This window comes from Bacillus rossius, chromosome 5, assembly GCF_032445375.1.
Source record: "Bacillus rossius redtenbacheri isolate Brsri chromosome 5, Brsri_v3, whole genome shotgun sequence".
Taxonomy (NCBI): Eukaryota; Metazoa; Arthropoda; class Insecta; order Phasmatodea; family Bacillidae; genus Bacillus; species Bacillus rossius.
Genome location: NC_086333.1, coordinates 53,590,363 through 53,611,932, shown reverse-complemented (window position 1 = coordinate 53,611,932; position 21,570 = coordinate 53,590,363). Strand labels below are relative to the sequence as shown.

At 34.6% G+C, this 21,570-nt stretch overlaps 1 protein-coding gene across 2 annotated transcripts in view; it reads left to right on the top strand.

Moving 5' to 3' along the window:
- LOC134531808 (circadian clock-controlled protein daywake-like) overlaps positions 1-20,788 on the top strand; it is a 31,247-nt gene extending 10,459 nt beyond the window's left edge. The window contains exons 2-7 of one of the 2 annotated variants that reach the window (XM_063367756.1): positions 4,821-4,993; positions 9,063-9,155; positions 10,807-10,963; positions 12,969-13,102; positions 15,687-15,839; positions 20,113-20,788. In XM_063367756.1, the coding sequence (XP_063223826.1) occupies positions 4,930-4,993; positions 9,063-9,155; positions 10,807-10,963; positions 12,969-13,102; positions 15,687-15,839; positions 20,113-20,270 (759 nt within the window). In that variant the 5' untranslated portion in view covers positions 4,821-4,929 and the 3' untranslated portion in view covers positions 20,271-20,788. Of the gene's footprint in view, positions 1-4,800; positions 4,994-9,062; positions 9,156-10,806; positions 10,964-12,968; positions 13,103-15,686; positions 15,840-20,112 lie in introns of those variants that run through there. The other variant, XM_063367755.1, reaches the window with a different exon arrangement.
- Positions 20,789-21,570: the final 782 nt, after the last annotated feature.

Below are 21,570 nucleotides of genomic sequence, written 5' to 3'. Positions count from 1 at the left end.
TCGAGAGTATCCCGCATCCCACAGAAAAAAATTAGACTATTTGCCAATACGAAACACGTGGCTTCATCTGTTGCTGAAAAGCAGAACTACCTGCGAGAAGTTTCTTCTATGAGAAAAAAAACTTCCACTGATGAAAAATTTAAAAAAAAAAAATTCTATTTAAGTCCTAATTGTTCCAATGGAAAACTCTCAATTTGCATATGGCATTAGTCGCAGAAGCTAACGTATCCTGGTTCGTTTCTGTAGCTGTACCAAAAATACATCACTGTAGATAATGTAGCAAGGAGTTTACCTTGAGAAGAAAAAGGAAACGACATGAGAGAAGCGAGTGTATGTTGGGTCCTTGCCAAAAACAATTTAGTTGAAGGCAGTGTTAGAAATCCTTTGGCAGAAATAATTTTTTAAATAGACTAGACATTGCAATACCTATACAACTAAGCTGACTAAAGATACAGAGGATTGGGCTACAACACCGAGGAAGAGGAACGAAGGTAAAATATTAGACAACTAAAATGATTGCGAAGAATGTAAAAATGCTGTTGCTAAATATACAATCTAAGATCACGATAATAAATTTAAAATTTAAAACTAACGAAGAAAGTAGCAACATAATGAAAAATAAAAAAATATTTACACCAACTTTTCCATGAAAATGCGAACAGCGGAGAACGACCTGAAGCTGATAAGATCGAAGATTGTGAAGAAACATCTGAAGCTGACATAATTGAAGACTATGATGACACATCAGAGCCTGACATGATCAAAGACTATGATGACATACCTGAAGCTCACAAGTTCGAAAACTGTGATGAAGCGATGAGACCAAAACGTTGAAAACGAGATGTTAAAATTAATTATTCTGACCAAGCTTGCGATGATCACTAGGTCATTGACGAAAGTGACCGAGAGGCTGGTATTAAAACAGAAGACTCCAGAGATCTTAATAATATTTATTACAAACATGCAAGGAAAATGATAGCAGCAGAAGAGACTGATTACACATCATGGAAAGATACTAACATACTGATTGACAGGTTAAGAATTCTACATACTTCGCTTTGTGCAGGAAACTATTCACACATCAAAGAAGTATCCTTCATACTCAAAGAACTGAGGGAAGCTGGCTACATACAATAATGACTTGTATTACTTTCATGTGTTTAAAATTGAAAAAAAAAAATAATATTTTGGATTTCAAAAGAGATTGTTTCATTTCTAGAAATCTTATTTATATCTAATGCCGAGTTTTTTAATACAACTTCTAGCTGAAAGATGTAAAATTCATCACCATTTCCAGAAAAAATTGAGAGTAATAATAAAATCAAACCAGCAATCATGACAAGTTCGATTAAAAAATGTAATTGAAATCATTTGGAGCCATATGTAGATGGATCAATTCGAGCCTTCGAGCTCTTGGTGCAATTGAAGCTTAGTAGCTCTTGGAGCAGATGGAGCAGATGGAGCACTTGGAGCTGTTGTAGGAATTGGAGCCTTGGAGTTCTTGGAGAATTTGAGCAGTTGTAGCTGTTGGAGCACTTGGCGAGACAAGACAATTAGACTAGTGCATTTTTCTAGTCATAACTTGGCTATTACTGGGGACAAAAATTTGCGGATTTACTTATAAAATATAACTCCAAAGAATTGTGTATTTTTTCGACGTCCTCAATTGAGCCACAGTTGGTTGTCAAAACTAATGAAAAAGTGTTCTAAATATGCTGTTTATTCGTCACGCCGTATCAGCATAGACGTAACCGTAATGGACAGTAAATATAAGATATAGATATAAAAGAGTGGTATGTGTTGTCCCAAGACGAATTTTTGAAATGTTATATGTGTTATTAATCAATTTAAGACGTTGTGAATATTTTTTGTAGGATCTTGTGAACAGGAACATATAACATAAAGAAGTATTTGTAATACAAAATTTTCTAAGACCCTATGGTTGTCATTTTGTATTTTGTATTTTATGACAACATCGACTTAAATGTAGATTAACTTGTTTCTTTAAGTAATAAAATAAACGTAATACTATAAATTATATGTCTAAGGTATATGCCAAAAGCAAAACTAATTTTTTTCTTTACAAACTTTGCAGTAGGCTATGTTAAAAAGTGTAACATGTATTGATGTATAACATCTTATCTCCCGGTATAAGGCATTTGGTATAAATAATTTCGAATGCAACAGAAGTCCCATGGAATGGAATGTGTAACCACGGTGCTACAATATGTGGCGGATGGCGCGAACCAAAGTTCATAGAAACAAAATTAAAAGTTATTGTATTAACTGTTAAATTAATTTTAAAAATATGGGCAGTATTTTATTAAAATTAATTGCTACAGTTTTATTAATACGATATAGATAAACACGACCTTGCTCTTCTCTTATCACTACTACACTCATTACCACATACATCCAATAAATATATTATTGCCTACTTAATATCTATTGTGTACTTATTTATTCATTTAACAAATATATTTCATTCCACTTATTACTTCACTCCTACTTGTACAATGACCGCTTCTATAACGCCAAAAGTCATACTAACATTTGTATTTATTTTCACGGCGTGATTTTGTCTTTTACTGTATCATTATTACATTCAAAATTTTTCTTCGTTTCACTGTTCGGTTTGTTATCATTTGCCAACTTACATGACGTCATACATTTCCCATGCCTTATTTTCTATTAATAGTAAGTACGGTATCGTGTATTTAACTTGACCATTTGTTGCTGATAAAGTGTGGCAGTCGTCGAAGTGAGCAAAAAGTTTCTTTAAAATTTATCATTTGACTTAGGTAAGCTAAACTTCAGCTTGCTTTAATTACAATTCAGGTTGGATTATGGACGGTAAGTTGCGTCAGTCACTTTTACGCCATTCAAAAGATTATTGTAAATTACTAACGGATGTCATGAGCACAGCTGAATAAGATAAGAGGTACTTGTTACTTTAGTAAAATAACTTTAGTGCTTGCAGGATCGTTTCTCATTTACCAAGGTAGCATAAGCGTTTATTTCCTTACAAGTTTGCAACCAGGAATATAATACATGGAAAACCTCATGAAGAGTACTCCAGCAATTTCTATAATAGTAGACTAATTAAAATAAAATAGCTGATCTAGGTATGTAAGAAAATTACCAGGAAATGTTTTCTTTAAATATGCATAATTCATTTTCAACAATAAAATTTATAGAACCATTAATATTATGATGATGATGATGATGATTCGTTTTACCCATTGCTGAAGGTCTTGAGCGCAGGCTAATTCACGTGACATCCGTGAAGTTACTATGCTTAGAGACCGGAAACATTCGCGAATTAATCCCGCGATAGATTAAAATCAAAATACGTTAACTATTTTGCTTCTGCAGTGATAGGGCCACAGTTTCCCTATAAGAATTTTGACCAGTGAAAAACCGTATACAACAGAAATATCGAACGAAAATAATCTCAGTTAACAGGTGTCACGAGTCAGTAACAATTTAACAGGCGTAATTTGCCCAAACACATGTATGATCGTGGAGTCTATCCTACAAGTCATTAAAACCGCGAATTTTTCCAGTTTCTACCAATGCTTGCCAAGGCAAGAAGATTCCGGTCTGTTTAAATTCTAAATATTAAAAATTGGATAATTCCCTCCCCCCAACCCTCCTAACGACCCTCCGCCCAAAAATGCACCTAAAAAAACTTCGAACTTGGAATTACAAATATTTTCTTCAACTAATTTTTTTCATTTTTTCTTAATATTGTTTAGATCAATATTTATATGTTTTAATTTTTTTTTAGATAGCTTTGGGGTAAAATTAATTTTACTACCGGAATATTTTTTATTCTTTTTTTTTTTTTTGCATCCGGAAGGGTCTTTTAGTAGAACTTGTAATCATATCAATTTCTTCAACCCATAAGTATTAGAAACCGTTCCTGTAGGCATCAGAATATTGAAATATTCAAAATCATTACCAAAGGCTGCTAAAATAAATACATTTTCTTACTTAAATTTTTATATATTTTGAAAATGATTCAAACAATTTGAGCTAAAAAATATGCATAAAAATTAACTAATAATTTATCCCCTTTTCTGCCATATGATTTTGTACATTTTAATATATGTTTGCACAGTTGCAGATATACAAATGCATTTACCTCAGCAGATACCATAACATATTCACTGGAACAAATATTTGTTTATATAATCAATCATGCAATAAAGTAATCTTTAATCCCAGTGAACTAACTGATAGATAAAAAAAAATATGGTGTATTTGTGACAATGATATAAAAAAGGATTCAGAAATCCATTTAAAAAACGCTAAAGCATATGTCTAAATAAGAAAGTAAACAATTATATTAAGCTCCGATTTGTTTATATTTTTTTGTTTCATTTTTTTTATGCTCTGAATGGTTTCATGATTCCGGAAGAATACTTATTTTTGCCCTTCCGTGAGAAAACTGAAGTGTCATTTCCAATTAATAAAACGAATGAGTAATGAGACATCTTGCCTATTTTGTCAGAGTTAGAATAATAGGCTAGCGACAAGATTGCATTCATAGTGCGAGCTTAAATTATGGTTCGTAATTGCGACGTTAAAACCATGGATGACAAACAGTGGAAACCAGATTATAATATCGACGTGGGAAAAAAAATAAAAAAAAAGAAATTAACATCTTGCACCAGAAGAAAAACACATAATTACTCTATAACTAATATCATATGCGTTGACCTTGTCCTTGAGACGGTGTACGCGTGGTCACATTGTTCAAAAGAAAGCCAGGATCGGGAGGAAAATAACCGTGTTTATCCCGCGCGCCGACGAAGACACGTCGACCTCGGCGGCAGCGGCGGTCGACCTCGACACCGTCACAGAGTAGAGAGCGCAGTCGCCGGTGCGGCTGAGTGTCCCTGCGTGCGGCTCGACGGCGCAGACATGGTCCCGACTGCAGCGCTGCTCGCCGCGCTCACGGCGGTCGCCGGCGCGTCGCTGCCTTTGGGTGAGTCCGCAGCGTCCGTGCTCCACTGCACTGCGTGTCGCGATCCACTTCATAGGCATTGTGACCCTCTCCACTGCACTGCGTGTCACGATCCACTCCATAGACACTGTGACTCTCTCCACTGCACTGCGTGTCGCGATCCACTTCATAGGCATTGTGACTCTCTCCACTGCACTGCGTGTCGCGATCCACTTCATAGGCATTGTGAGCCTCTCAATTGCACTGCGTGTCGCGATCCACATCATAGCCATTGTGACTCTCTCCACTGCACTGCGTGTCGCGATCCACTTCATAGCCATTGTGACTCTCTCCACTGCACTGCGTGTCGCGATCCACATCATAGCCATTGTGACTCTCTCCACTGCACTGCGTGTCGCGATCCACTTCATAGGCATTGTGGCTCTCCACTGCACTGCGAGTCGCGATCCACTTCATAGGCATTGCGACCTTCTCCACTGCACTGCGTGTCGCGATCCACTTCATAGGCATTGTGACTGTCTCCACTGCACTCGATGTCACGTCAAACTGCGTAGGAATTGTAATTCTCTCCACTGTACTGAATGTCTTGTTCCACTTCATAGTAATTCTAATTCTATCCACTGCACTGGGTGTCGAATTCAACATCATAGGAATTGTAATCCTCTCCACTGCACTCGATGTCGCGTTTCACTTCATATGAATTGTAACTCTCTCCACTGCTTGAATGTCGCGTTCCAGTTCATAGGATCTATCATTCTATCCCCTGTACTGGGTTTCGCATTCCTCTTCATAGGAATTTTAAATCACTTCGCTGTACTAGGTTATGCAATCTCTCTCATAGGTATTATAACTATCTCCACTACACTGGATTTCGCGTTCTATTTCATAGGCATTGGTAATCTCTCCACTGCACTGGGTGTTGCCTTTAACTTCATAGACCCGTTGTCAGGGACTCAACTCTGTAGGATTCGCAATCTATGCTCTCAAAAATTCGCTGGGATGGGGGGCCACGCGGTGCAATGATATTGATATCTTGATATGGTTCTTGTATGTAGTCTCTTTGCATAATTTGGTTTACATGCATAAAAAAGCAGAAATATTTATTATTTACAGAATGTTTTTTCCATTAAATTTGTTTTTGATGTTTACGTTTATAAATCTAGTTTTACATTCACGATTTGCAAGTGGAAGTGGTCCCCTACAGTCAGGGGCTTCTTAATTCCAAGGGGGAAAGGGCCCTTCCACCTCCCTCTCTCTCGGAATCTACTAACACAAACATTGCAAACACTGTATCACTACACCGCGACAGGCGCAATGCTGTGGGGGCAAATATTTTTTCCAAGAAATCTCTGTCGACAAGTGTGTGACGTCATCGCGAACAAAATTGCAAACGAGGGTAGATCGATTTTCAACTTTTATTGTGTTGCGGACGCGATGTTACTGAAATAATCTCGTGATTTTGATTTGGAATGTTGTCGTCATTGGTATTGAATTTTTATAGTGGCGCTGTTTTTTCCTAATTGATTTGTCAACTCCGTCAAAAACGTTCAATTGAAAGAAATTTTCCCAATTTTAAATTAGGATCAAACAAATTTTTTTTTTCTTTAAACATCGGGTCCGTCTAAAGAAACTTGTGAATATCGGTTTCGATGGTGTGTAGATAGGTTGCGTTGTAATAATTGCAGTCGGAAAAAAACTTAATGACTAATTGTTTGTTTCCGTATCCTGCGCGATCAATTATTTCATTTTCACAATAATGTTATGATTTGCTGTTGCGTCGCGTCCTTCGCATTGAGTAATTCTCGCTATTGTGTTTCCAGAATTTCACTGCAGAAATTTCTGAAAGTTATCTAGATGCTAAGTCCGGAATCCGAGTGAGGTGACCCAGTTATAACCGTGGTCCCGAAGCCACACCTAGGATTTTGTGAAAGAGGAGTTCCAGTATAATCATTATATCATAATTTTTTTAAGATTTAGTTTTTGTTATAATTTTTTTTAACGTTCAGACATTGAAATTTAAGGTAATGATTTTTGGCTCAGCAAATAAAACTGAACATTGTATTGGTTGTTTTTAATAAATTATTTTAAAAAGTAATGTTTGTATAGATACATTTTAGCAAATGATAACACATATTTATTCAAGGTATTAAATACCTGAATAACAAATGCCAAGTTTTGTGCAAAATTTGTGCAAACTGGCATTAAATGTAGTATTCTTGGAAACCCAAACCCAATTGCTGCAGCTGCTGTTTATGAGACATATCGGGCTTAAATGGAGAGGAAATACATTATTGTAGTCCAGTAAGAATAACAATAATCCTCCCATATTAATTCTTCTGTAAACTTAGGTCTTATTCTTTCTTCTTTTTTTATAAATCCAGGAAGGGAGAGAATTGGCAAACCATCTAACTCCAAACTTAACTAATGATTTTTTAAATTTTATTTTGGGTAAGTTATGTAAATGATTCATATTTTTAATATTTTAGAGTTTAAATCATGCGTATATGTGTGTATGTTTATATCGCTTTATTATTATTGATATATAAAAATAAAAATTCAAATTTTCGTTCGTTTTAAATCTTAACTCGCTAAAGGTTATTCACCGACTGCTTTGAAATTTTGATACAACGTTGCATTCGAATACGCGCGTGTTTTTATATACTTATGTCACACCTGTGACCGGTAAAAAGATAGCTAAAAATACAGATATGTGAAAATATATAATTTAGATATTTTCATTGTTACAGTAACATATACAAAGATGTAGAGACATATAAATATATGTATATGGAGGAAAGTTATAGAGACATAAAGAGATAAATAGATAAATAGAATGATTCAAAGATAGCAAGAGGTAGATCTACATATAGATATATATTTACAAAGGTATAGAGATGGCTAAAGAGATAGAGAATTATAGATATAGAGATATGCTTTGTATATATGTACCTAATTTAAACAAATTACAAAAAAAATGATTGGAGCATTGCAACTCATGCCGGGCTAGTTATAAATGAGAATTAACTTAAGGAGTAACGAGAAATTAACTTTTTTTTTTTTACAGCCAGCAGTAAGTTTGGAGTTTCAAGTGTTTATTCTCTCTTTCCTGTGAAGTTTGTCATCAGTAGGATTAAGAAGTTTGCTAATTAGACGCACGAAATGCTTGGAACTGAACCGACGAAGCTCTAGAGTGTCGTGCGTGCTAAGCTGTGAAATTACGAGAAATAGGGCGGGAAGAGACCGGACGACAGGGGACGGATGAGTCAAAGAAAAAGAAAAGTTTTGTTCGACAACTTCCAGACACACACGCACACACACACACACGTCACAATGATTGTTCAGAACTGCGGCCGCAGTCAGTGACGCAGACTTTTGCGCGCGCCTCGTTATAAAACGTTCTCTGGTGCAATGCGTGTCGGCCTTCTCTGGATTCGTGCACGCATCCATGTCACTGGATGTCCGCGGAAGAGGTTGGCTGGGAAGCGCTCTCTAGCACTTCGCCGGTTAGAGTTCCCGAGCTTACATTTCGACGGAGACCTGTGCTTGTCCAGTTGCGTTCTGTCGCCCACTAGCGAAGGTATCACGAATTTTGATACAGCCCACGTATGTGTGGTATTGTGGCACCATTTCAAATTAAGAATATGATGTTTTACTTTATGATTTTATGTTTACACAGACAGCGTATAAAATGTGTTATTTTATTCTTAAAAAAAAATCCAATTTACATGTTGTTTGTCTCTTACAGAGCAACTTAAACATGAGCTTAAGAGACTAAATTAAACCGTTCAATCTTAAAAACAAATTAGACCAAACTGAATCATACATGTTTTAAATGCTGTTAATGAAGATGTTACTTTTAAATCTGAAAAAAAAATGAACTTACTTGAATTATAAAAAATAAATTAATACAGTGCGACATCTATTTGCCTGCATTTCAAAATATCGAATTCAAAAGTTCTTGCATTAGGCTACTGAAAAAAAATTCTGGTAAACAATTAATCAATATATAATATTTATCAGCATTTACATTAATATAGATTTAGTGTTAATTTTGAGATAAAGTTTTAACAACTTGTTTTCATTTTCATAGCTTCTTATATGAGACCGTGCTCAAGAAACGACCCTGACCTGGACAAATGTACCCTGGAACATGGACTTGAAGCTATACCGTACTTATTAAAAGGTAAATTTGATGTTCTAAAATGATATTGGTTACTTAAACAATTATTATATTCTTGAGGTGTTTTTAAAAATATTATATTTTTATATTGAAAATTAGTCCATATAATTGAAACAATTTATTTATTGAGAATATTAGTGATATTAATTATGTCTATAAAACTTTTTAAAAATTTAAAGTGTATTATATCAGAGAAGATATGTTCCCATATAAGTAACAACGTCAGGTTGCTTGTAGGCTTCGATTGTCGCTGTCAGTGAATGTCTGTGGAAGGTTTAGTAGTCTTCTGGCCGTTTTCATGGGAGTGTTTGTGATGTTATGTTCCCGCATGTGTTAAAAATGATAAAATATTACATACATTATAAATTTAATAAATAAATAAAATTAATAAGCTGGATTAAATGTCCAGAATAATTAAACATTTTCATTACTAATTATAACTCATTTATATTCTACTGAATTAATTAATTTTATTCGCATGTTTATATTAATATCAAATACTGAGTGTTTGATTGATTTTATACATTTACCAACGGTATTTATATTCTCAGGGCAGTTCTTTTACTATTTTGTTTCTATTAGCAATTTGCATGCAAGGTTAAGGTTAGGTTTTGTATCACGCCACGTGAGTATACGTGCGCGCCGTATTTTCTTTTCCCCCTCTCACAACACTGTGTGTGGCGAGAGGCGCTCGGCTTCGGACCGAGGGTGACGTCCGATAGAGAAATAGAGAGAGTTACAGAGAGGGACAAAGATATGGAGAGATAGAGAGACATGGATGAAGAGAGATAGACATGCAAGGTATAAATATAAATAGAGAGATATATAGATAAATTTAGAGAGATAGAAAGACACAGTGAGATATAAAAATTGAGATATATAGAGAGGAAGAGAGATAGAGGTAGGGGAGGGTTGGATATATATATAAATATATATATAGATGCAGAGATAGAGGGATAGAGTGTTTATAGAGAAAGAGGAAGATAGAGTGATATTGAGTCATGGATATAGATATAGAGTGATATAGATAGATCTATTGTAAGATATGGCGAAAGAGAGAGATATAGATGAGTTAGAGAGATATATGGACAGATATGAGGAATTATAGAGAGAGATATGTGCTTTGTATATGTGTACCCAATTAAAACTAATTACAAAAAAATAGATTGAGGCATTAGCTACATGTTTATAAAAAGTTTTTTTTTTAAACCAGTATGTTTACTATTATTAAAGGCACAGTTCCTTTGTTCTCACAACGTTGAGACCTCTTTCCCACCGGAGGACCACGCAGTCAATTGCGATGAAGTGTTGAATTCACGAGATTGTTCACGCACACGTCATCGCACCAGCCCTGCACCCCACAGGTTTTGAGGATCTCACCTCCAACCTATTTGATAACCCAGCCTTCATATCCTTTAAGGATGTCCAGGCTGGGGCCCCCATGGGCATGGATGCGGATACGCCGCATACGCAACCAGAAGGGCGTTAGATCCATTAGCTATACACAGAGGCTGAGGCTACCCATCCCAGCTTATGCACCAACTCCAGCCCCCTACCCCACTCAGCTGCACCCCACGACCAGAATTGCGTGCACGTCACGCCCGTTCTTCTTTCGTGACGTTCCGACCGAAGGCGCGATGCGCGGTGGTTGCAGGCGACCCGAAGTACGCTACCCCGGTGCTCGACCCCATGGAGGTGGTGGAGATCAAGATCGAGGACGTGAACAAAGGCCGTCGCCCCACGGGAATCGACATCACCATGCGCGACGTCAAGATACACGGCCTGGACCGCATCCAGATAAAGAAAGCGAGGTGAGTTCCTTGGGCAGATGCGAAGCCTTGATCTGGGCGCCTCGTCAAGAGTTCAAGCGTGCCGAGGAGAAAAAATAAAAGGTTGGTCCACCTCAGTAATAATACGGCCAGATAAAAACAAAACGGTTTCATTACAACAAAGGAAAAAGTTTTGTCAGATCATCTACGTTTTTTGCGAGGGGTAAGACATCAATATTGTTAAAAAAAAAAGTAAAAATAACATTTCGTGTTACAACAGGTTAAAAATATTTATTTAACCATATTTAAAAAAAATCTTAAACAAAAAAAGGGTTTATCTCGAAATGTGCTTGCGCGCATGCGACGCGTCTCTTGGTGCATGAATGACAAACAATAACAGAATCTGAACGTCTTGACAGAATTATATGGGGTTTGTTTAGTCGGCTATATGTTTTTTTTTCATTGTGGATACGTGAATGTACAGATATATGCTATATGTATGTATAGTAAAAAAATTGCATACGGTTTCGCATAAATTTAGGGCTTAAAACCAAAAATTAAACACAAATGAACACATTTTGGACGTAAAATAAGTTAAATCACATTAAGAAATTCATCTATGATAAAATAATCGTAGAAAAAAGTATAATTAAATTATTTTGTTTTACATCTGCATAAAATATTGTTTTAATAAGTTATAATTAGCTAAACATTGTAATTTATTTTTCATACTAAGATACGTTTATCGTATAGGTTTTACTTGTGTGAATTTAATAATTTTACTGCCAAATTATTTCATGTTTGTTTATGTTTGGTTTCAATATCTTATTTATGAAAAACTGTTCGTAATATTTTTTATAATATACATTATATTCACTGTTTCCGTACATTCAGGTTTCCTAAATGAAAACATCTAACCAACAATGCACGCGGAAAAACCATTTAAATTAAATTTATTTACTTATTGGCGCTGTTCTGGGCTAGGTCAGAGCAAATAGGTTAAAATTAATGTAAAAAGAAGGGATAGTGTTTTATCGGTCAAATAAATGCAAATATTTTCCATTTAGAAAGATTTACAGCTAATAGAAATAAACAAACAATTTCTGACACAGGAAGTAAGTAAATGTACTATGTGCTTGTTACATATAACACAAATAGGCCTAAATACCGAAACGCTTCTCCTGACGCCTTGACTGATAGTTAGTCAGTAGCATCGACAGTACATTTGTCATCATTCCAAAGTTTCTTTTACAAAACTTTAGTGAGTTATTAACTTTTTAAAATATTTGCTAGAATGAGGTTTTATTCTGAAATCAGGGAGTATGTTCCTACACTGGACTAACTCGTTTGAATTGACAACAAAAAAATTTTACTTACAAAAGGGAACAGCTCCTGTTAATATTGTTGAGAGCTGCCATTCCTTAAAAAATTACCAAACCATAATATTTGCATATAAAATAAAATATAAGCTCCCGACAACATTGTTCAAGATCAAAACTTTATAACACTCAGACCTAAATTCCTTATTTGAAAAGGGCCAATAATTATCAACGAAAAATTTAGTTCTTTAATAACCTACCAACATCTATTCAGGAAATAGATGAATAAAAGAACAACATTTTCTAAATGATTTTCAACGGTTACCTTGAAAACTTTGAATGCATTGTATTCAAATGTTAAAAAACAAACAAATTATGAAATACAATTTTTACTGCACATTTTATGTATAGTAAATCACAAAATATAATTATTGCATATAGTATAGTGTATAGCTGTATAAAAATTTGTGCCATGAGATAGTGTTAATAGATTAATGGTCTAACACTTTCTAACACATTCTCATATTTATATTGTTCTAGTCCTCGCAGTATTAACTCTATACATTTTAAGAAACTGTTAACAAATACCACTGATAATTTTAATAAAATTATTATAAGATGATACGTAAAAAAATAATTAAATAACACATTGTCCCCGTGATGTCAAGGAGTAGTCTGTTCCTCTGCAGGTGAAGTGGGGTGAGCAAGCTTGACTTGAACTGTCTCAGGTTCGACTTGAAGAACAAGAAGATAGACATCGCTGGTAGCTCTCCCCAGGTCGCGCTGCTGTTCAAGTACGAGATTGACGGGAAAGTCCTTCTGCTGCCTATCGTGGGGCGTGGAGACGGGGTCATCAACATGAGTGAGTCGCCAAACATTAAAAAAAAAAAAAATAACCGAATGCTTTTACGACCTCGATTTCAATTCTTCACGTAGTGTTGACGTGGGCTCGATCTCATTGGTTGGATATTTTTCCTTATTTTACTTCATTTATTTCATTTGAAGGGCTATTCATAAAATTTAAACTCGTTGCCTGCCTTGCATTTAATGTTCTACCATAAAATATTTTCCACGTATATTCTCTAAGCGAAATATCGTGGGTGTAAAAGGGCGTGAAACGGTGAAAGTATTCGTAATTACAATTTTTTTACGCGAATTTTTACACCCTTGTTGAAAATGTTTATGGCAGAAAGGCAATTGCAAAGAAGATAACTAGTAATGTTTTCGGAAAAAGCCTTTATTAAAAGTAATGACAAAAACACGAAAAAAATTGACGTGTTTGAGAGCGAGGCTTCAGTTTTCTTGAGAACGTTAAAGTTGCTCAGTGCCAAAATTTTGATCTTCCTCCAAACCATTCGGCAATGGAAACAGAGCTCATGGATTCAGGCAGATGTAGGACAGAAGTCATATCCACAGCTAAACTTATGTCATGAATGGAAATAGTTTATTTTTTTTCACTTTATTTGTTGCATGACACGCAGACGAAACAAATACATCAGCAAAAATAAAACTAGGTCACGATCAAAATAGATAACGCGCATCTTTAATGAGGTTAACACAATAAATATACCTTCAAACTTCAATATATATATATATATATTACATTGACAGTAGACCACAGCTTAGGTCAATTTCCAGTAATTAAAAACGACTAAAAAAATTAAATAATATCTTCCTGTATAGAAGTGGTCTGTTCTCCACCGTTCCTGCTATTCATCGACACTTCACAAAAAGCAGTAAAATCAGCCAAATATCGCACCAGCTTGCGGGTTCTCAGTGATCATCAACGGTAAGCCAAAACCTATTTTGGTTTAACCACAGATCTCGTTATGACACAAACTTAGAAACAGTTCAAATATTAGATAAAAAGGCTAACATTTTGCTTCTCTCTGCTTGGCATTGCGACGGGAGTCCATAACCAAAATTGCCTTTTGATGGCTCCGGTGCACAACCGTCTAAACAAAGACTTTAACGTATTTGGCATTTTAAAGTCATCATGAAAGATCTTGAACGAAGGACGTACTCAGAGGATACGGTTTAATGTGCACAGAAAAAACATTTCTCTGTACTTTTACAAAAGATTTGTAATACTACAAGAAATATAGATTGGCTTCTGGGTTGTAGCCATATCCTTGGCGAATAATTCACCGACGTTTCGGTTGACATTACAGTCGCCATCATCAGGGAGCAGTTACCTACTGGAATACTACAAGAAATATATTGTCATTTTGTACAACACATGGCTATGGTTATTGTTATTTTTACATATATTAATTACGTTTTTCAAGATATTACTGTACGAATCTTATGAAATTTGCGCACAATTTTATATTTTAATTGATGTTTTATTTAAATAAAAAATTTTAAACAATGAAAATATAAATTGAATATTCTAACATTTGACTTAAAGTTGTTGTATCATGCTTATTATGTGCGCAGTTAATACTGGAAAGCTACCCAGGTAACGGCTTACAAAGAACTTTAAATATTGGAGGTAGTGGAACAAAACTAATCATAAATGCTCCGGTAATAATACGAACCCAGTATTACTGCGAGCAAAATTTTGTTGTGGTACAGTTCTTTTTCATGTAAATGTACAAATTTCCAAATACCTGTAAATTTACGTGAATAATTTTGTTTCATTTTTAATAAAAAAAACTTTGCAGTGTGTCGCCAGACGGGAAGCGAGACAAAGTGTGACCTGATGCAATTAACTGCTGGGACTTGGTTCTAAGACTCTGCCACAGTCGCCCTACTTTCCTCGCAGCCGGTACGGATGACGAAATAGTTCCGATTCCTTGGAATATTTTCAGTGCCACGGTCTTGCGTGGGATTATCTCTGTCTGGAAATACTTACAGCGCATGCCAGCAAACTTGGACACTTTGTAATCGACTTTTAACAGCTATTCATGTAAATAACTAACTGCCTCTTATTTAAACTCGTGTCTCGACACGACACAAATGACATGTAAAAAAACGATTTTACTAAATTTGTTTGATCGTATGACTTTGTGAAGAATTTATTTGTAAAATATCTAATATTATGAATCAATTTGTTTGAAAATATTTTAATTTAAGAAAGAATTTTAAGAAACATAGTAGTACACGACATTCTTTCGTAAATATAGATCCAAGAAATATTTTAAATAACAGCAAAACATATTTCTAGCTTCAAAAATCTTGCTTTCACTAATTATATTTTTAGTATACATTACAAGGATTTTTTTGTTGACATTACAAAATAATTTTGGGAGTCTGTATTAACTAATATAGTATGTGAGGGGCTGAAAATACTTATATAATTAGAACTACTAGTTTCATGTTTTGACATCTTGACCTAAATAAAACACCAAGAAAGAACTAAATAAGTTTACAGATTGGCTGTAATTTACTTACATTGTGGGTTGAGCCAATATGACACTTACTGAGATCATTCATTTTTACAGCTGATGTGGATGTGTCGTACATGATAGACTATGACCTTGTGAAGAAAGAAGACGGCTTGGAATACATGAGCCCAGGAGACCACAAGTTCGACTACAAAACCAAGCATATGGTGTGGCAGTTGGACAACTTGTTCAATGGGGACAAAACCTTAGGTTGGTATATAATTTGAGATGAAAAAAAAATTGTGGGTGTATTTATGTACGCTCGTTGAAGTTATACTTACTTGACACAATAAAAAAAGTTTAATTTTGCATGTTAATAATTTATTAATAGAAATAAATTTTAAAAAGGTAATTTAATGATAGGCCTATATAAATACGGTTGGGAAAGTTATAATACAATAAAATTTAAAAAATATGAAACAATACTCAGTGTTCAAAATTAATATATTCATGTATATAAAGTTAGTTACTTAATTTAGTAAAATAATTGAAATACATTTTAATTAAAACTAAAAATTCAATAATTAGGCTGAATATATATTCTATTGAATAATTTTAAATATTTATGTCATAAAAGTGTGTTAAATTATCATTTAAATAACAAATAAATTATACATACAGGAAAATAAGATCACTTATATAAATATACTAAATGCAATGAAATAAGCGCGCATTACACAACAGATATTCAACAGGTTAAAGGTCCGATGCGCGTGCATGCGGAAACTTCTGTAGCCACGAACCGAATTCATCAATATGGCGGACCCACGTGTGGCTACATGCACCTATACATATTCCGCGAGCCTCGGTGGATGAACCAAGCATATTGGAGATCCAAAATAAACGTTATGGTAGTGAAAATATTCTGGAATATATTTTATAAACTTGAACAGTAATAAGAAAATATCGTGGTTACTTTAAGAATACCTATTTTTTATTAGCCAGGAAAATTGTGTTTGGACGAACAAGGCGTCATAGATATTTAACATTTTGTTGATTCTCTAAATCATTACGAACGTGGCGCAATCTTCTAGGTATTTTTCAAACTAAAAGTTACAGTTCAGTAGACCTCGGCTTTGGACTTGATTTTCGATAAGGATTTTTTTTATAATACGTTCTATATTGGTAAAATTCATTAAACAGTTAATACTATTTATTTTCCGAACATGTTCGAAGATATACTGCTATGGCATTATTTAAATATTAACCTGAAACATTTTAAAACACATATTATTAGTACATATATGTTTGTAAATTGGGTTTTTGCTTAAACGACTGAAATCAATCTGTAAATACTTCCTACAAACAAACCTTAACCTCAGTTAGCTCATTTGACAATTTTATTATATAATATTATATTATATGATAAAAGTATAATTCTCAATCTTTAGTTTAGGGAGGAGACTATTTATTATATTCAGTATAATGCCATTTTGCTAACGTATTTTAAAACTTGGGATCAAAACTTGGGATTTAAACTTGGGATTACTTTTTACTGTGACTAGTTTACTTTACCAAATACATTACAGGGTAGTTTCACTGTCATAAAGTTCCATTTGGCACATCAATATGTTTGGTTTAAACCCTAAATTTTATGAAATTTCTATATACGGGTTTATTTTGGTACACTTGGGTCCACCATCTTTGTGATACACTTCCGTTACATTTTTACGAAATTACTCCTACAAAATGGCGTATACCGAAATGTTAGGTGTTTTTAGTTTACACATCAAAAAATAAATGTTATGTTTTATTATTGAAGTATTTGTTAATTTTTCTCACAGAAGCACTTATTTATTTTAAAGATTGTTGTATTCTCAGAAAACGATTCGATGGTTTGTGGGTTTTATTAACTGGTGGTATACACTCACACACACACACTTATTTTCCATTAACTTTTTGTTTACTTTTAGTAGGGTTTTCATTGAGTCTCTTGTGTTAACGGCTCAACCAACCTTTCGCATCTTGTACACTTAGCCATGATTATGCAACGGCATATGAGAAAATATTATTTATCTTGCCAATGTAAAATGTTTTTAGTTGCTTTCATGGCTTTGATAAGTTGATGTTTTACGGGTCTGAATAAGCTTGTGCTTATTAATTTTATTGCAAAAACGTCTGATCGTTTATGGAAATAAAACAGTAGCGAAACGCCAAGTTCGAAAGCGCTCGCTTAAAGCAGACTTGAGAAGAATCTGTTTCTCAACCTGATAATGTTGTGGTCAATACTTTATACTAAAGCACAAATATTTCGAATGAAAAAAAAACTAACACTTTCAATTTGACATAAATATTTGTCACTATATATTTCACTAATAAAAGTTACGAATCTACATAATTAAATAGAGACATTCTTAGGAGATTGACAATTATGTTTCTCATGTTTGAGGCTCTTTAAACTATTTCAGTTTTTAGGCACATGTTAAACAGTATGTACATAAAAGAATATCCCAGGTATAAATTTTAATAGTAATAACTGTAAGCGTTGCAGAGAGTTTTTTCAAGGTCTCCATTAAAGAGTTACTCTGACAGTTTTAGATAAGCTCATGCGTGAGTACTGCTGTGTTGATTTCTTGCTTGCAGCGCCACCTACGCACAATGACAACCAGTCTATGTCAGAAATGCAATTTATCCATAAATGCAAATACACTAGAGTTTAATACCGGACTGCTCCAATATTTTTGTGTAAACACCTGGCGGTGGTGTCACGCCAGACTGATACATGGCATAAGTTACGCCCAGTATGAACAATCTATCTGTTTAAAACATATGGTGCTGACATTATGACCACAAAAATAACTAACTTTCCCCTAAATTTCTTTTTATATCAATACAGATGGAAAATAAATAAACCTCAGTACTTAAAATTTCTTTAAACGAATTTAATCATGTTCATCACCAGAGAATAGTATATATAACTTATGTATTAAATTACCAATAAATAACTAACCTATAAAAAAAATTTTGTAGTCCAACATATCGCAGCTAGGTTATTTTTCATACTCTAGCCTGTAATGCACACTCGAGATTCTGTTGCTAGTTGTTAGTACATACCTGAATGTAAATAATTTTATGGATACGCTATTGCTGATTTAACTCTACGTCTCAGGAAACCCTTAAGAACGGATAACAAAGATAAATACATAAAAACACGGAGTGCAAGCCATAAACAGCTGATGTCAAAAGTTAAAGCCTATAGCCAGATCATAGAATACTATGGAATGAATGTCGTGTGTCCATACAGGAATGGTATCAATCAATATTCCCTATTGCGAGAATCATTCAAAGAGAGTGGTGTCCAGTAGAAGTCTCTAGTGCATATTATAGAAATTACTTTGAACGAATATACCCCATTTGAAAGAATTGTTCAAAGATAGTACAGAGTACTCTCCCCTATAAGTGTCTAGTGTATTTGATTGAAATTACTTTGAACAAATCTCCCCCATTGCAAGAATTGATCAAAGATAGTAAGAGTATTGTCCCCTTTAAGTGTCTAGTGCATTTGATAAAAATTACTTTCAACGAATCACCCCCTATAGGCTATGCAAGAATTATTAAAAGATAGTACAGAATACTGTCCCCTATAGGTTTCTAATTTATTTGAAAAAAATTACTTTGAAACGAATCTCCCCCATTGCAAAAATTGTTGAACGATAGTGCAGAGCACTGTCTCGTATAAGTTTATAGTGTATTTTATAAAAATTACATTGAACGCATCTTCCCCATTTGCAAGAATTGTTCAAAAATATTATAGAGTACAGTCATCTGTCTAGTGTATTTGATAAAAAAATTGGTTGTCTGTAAAGTCGGTTTACGGACGATAGTTTAACGTGACAACGTCATAACAAAACATTGATTAAATGATTGCATACTTTTATGAATAAAATTGAATATTTTTTATTGAATTATCACTATTTTGTATGGATACAAAGAAGGAGTGAAATTAAATCTACAATTTAATTGATAAATATACTTTTATTTGCACTCATCAATTCAAATATGTTTATTACTTTAACGAACAGATTATTTTAACTATAACTTTTATAAATGTTTGCTATTTAACTTCTTCCAATCTTTGTTATTCTGTTAAGGATAGGACGATGATAGGAAAAGTAGGAAACGAATGGGAGTGTTTCAAGTTTAATGTGCCTCGAAAAAAAGTCAAATCGATGGTTGTTCCAATCGAGTGGAAGAGAGATAGATACGGCGCAAGCGTACAATTAGTGTAACGGGACACAGCGTAACGGGACAATGTGCGTTACGGGACACATTTTTTCGTGCATTCAGCCGGCGTTCATCGATTTATTAGACGTTGTCACGTCAAAAATTACTTTGAACGAATATCCCCCTTTTGCAAAAATTGTTCAAGATAGTACACACCACTGTCCCCAATAAGTGTCTAGTGTATTTGATAAAAATTGCTTTTGTTGAATCGTCCCCAGTGCCGGAAACGTTTGAAGAACACGTTACCCGTGTGTTCCAGGAGACAGCACCAACCGGTTCCTGAACGAGAACTGGGACGTGCTGAACGCGGAGCTCGGGCCGTTCATCTCGCAGGCCCTCGGGGAGGTCATCAAGAGCATCCTGACGGCGGTCATGAAGCTCGTTCCCTACGACAGCATCTTCCCGGAGAAGGTGTGAGATGCTGGAACAACTCGTGTTGGGCGACGAGCCGCGAGGACGAGCGCTGCAGGACACCGACTAGACGTTTCAGCTCAACGACAGGGCTTCCAACATTAAAAATAATACGTCCATAATTTAAAAAAAAAATGTGTAACGATTAATAGCTGCAACTGATATCTCATGCCAGACTAAATTAAGTGATTTTTACGTTGTATTTTTTTTTTTTCATTAAACAACCTAATATGCAAACTCTGTTGACATGTAAATCTTTCGTGCAACATTTATCTTGTAATTAATTTCCAGTGACCGTTTGAAAAAAAAAATGCTTCGGAACAATAGTTATTGTGACGCAACATTCTATGTAAAAAAAAGAAGATTTTACGGGAGATATATTTATTCAACATTTTCAGCAGCCATAAGTCTCCGGTTTTTGCTAATGGCAGCTTTTGTGGAAAAAAATTATTAAAAAATGAGACTGTAAAGTTTACTTGTGTATATTACCCATCTATAGATACCAATAAAATAATTTCTACGCAGGCAAAAAATTTAATTATGTATTTTTGGGGGAAATTTAATGAAAAACAGATAATAAGAAGCATAAACCGGACGATAAAATTCGCAAAAGAACACCGAAGGCAAGACTAGCACTAAATTATATTTTATAAAAAAATATGTCCCATGACATGAAAATGTATTACCCAACTCAGCGTGTGATGCCGGGCCTTAATTTTATGTTTCCCTGAATATGTTATCAACGTCACAAAAATTTTACACGGCTCACTACTAATCAACTCTGTGTTAAGCAACTGTCAAACAATATGTGTTCAAATAAATAATTGCAATTAAGTTATATTCCATGATGGCAGTAAAACGCTATCAAGCAATGTTATGAACGAACAACCCTAGCCATTATTTTGGGAAATGGGTGAACCTTTCCATTGGACATAAATAGGGGCAGGTATTTTTCTGCAAAAAAAAATCTGAACACGCATTAGATTGCAATACTTTACGCCCGCGTAGACGTCCTTGTGACTAACGGCCGTCTGCGAGAGAAGAAATCGCCTTATTTGGCCAGGCCATTCAGGACCCGTTTTCTTCCGGATTGGGTGGATGTAGTTGGTGTTCCGACAGAAGACGCGTGTCCGAAATAAACTCAACCAATCACGAAACACAGGACGCTTTACAATGTTTTAACACACATTGGTCACGAAATCTTTTAGCGACAAATGCATTCCCTTAGACATAAAATAAGTATATGAATGAGCGATTTCAAGAAGTCAGAAATCTTGCACTAAAAGTCAACTAAAAAAGTTTATTT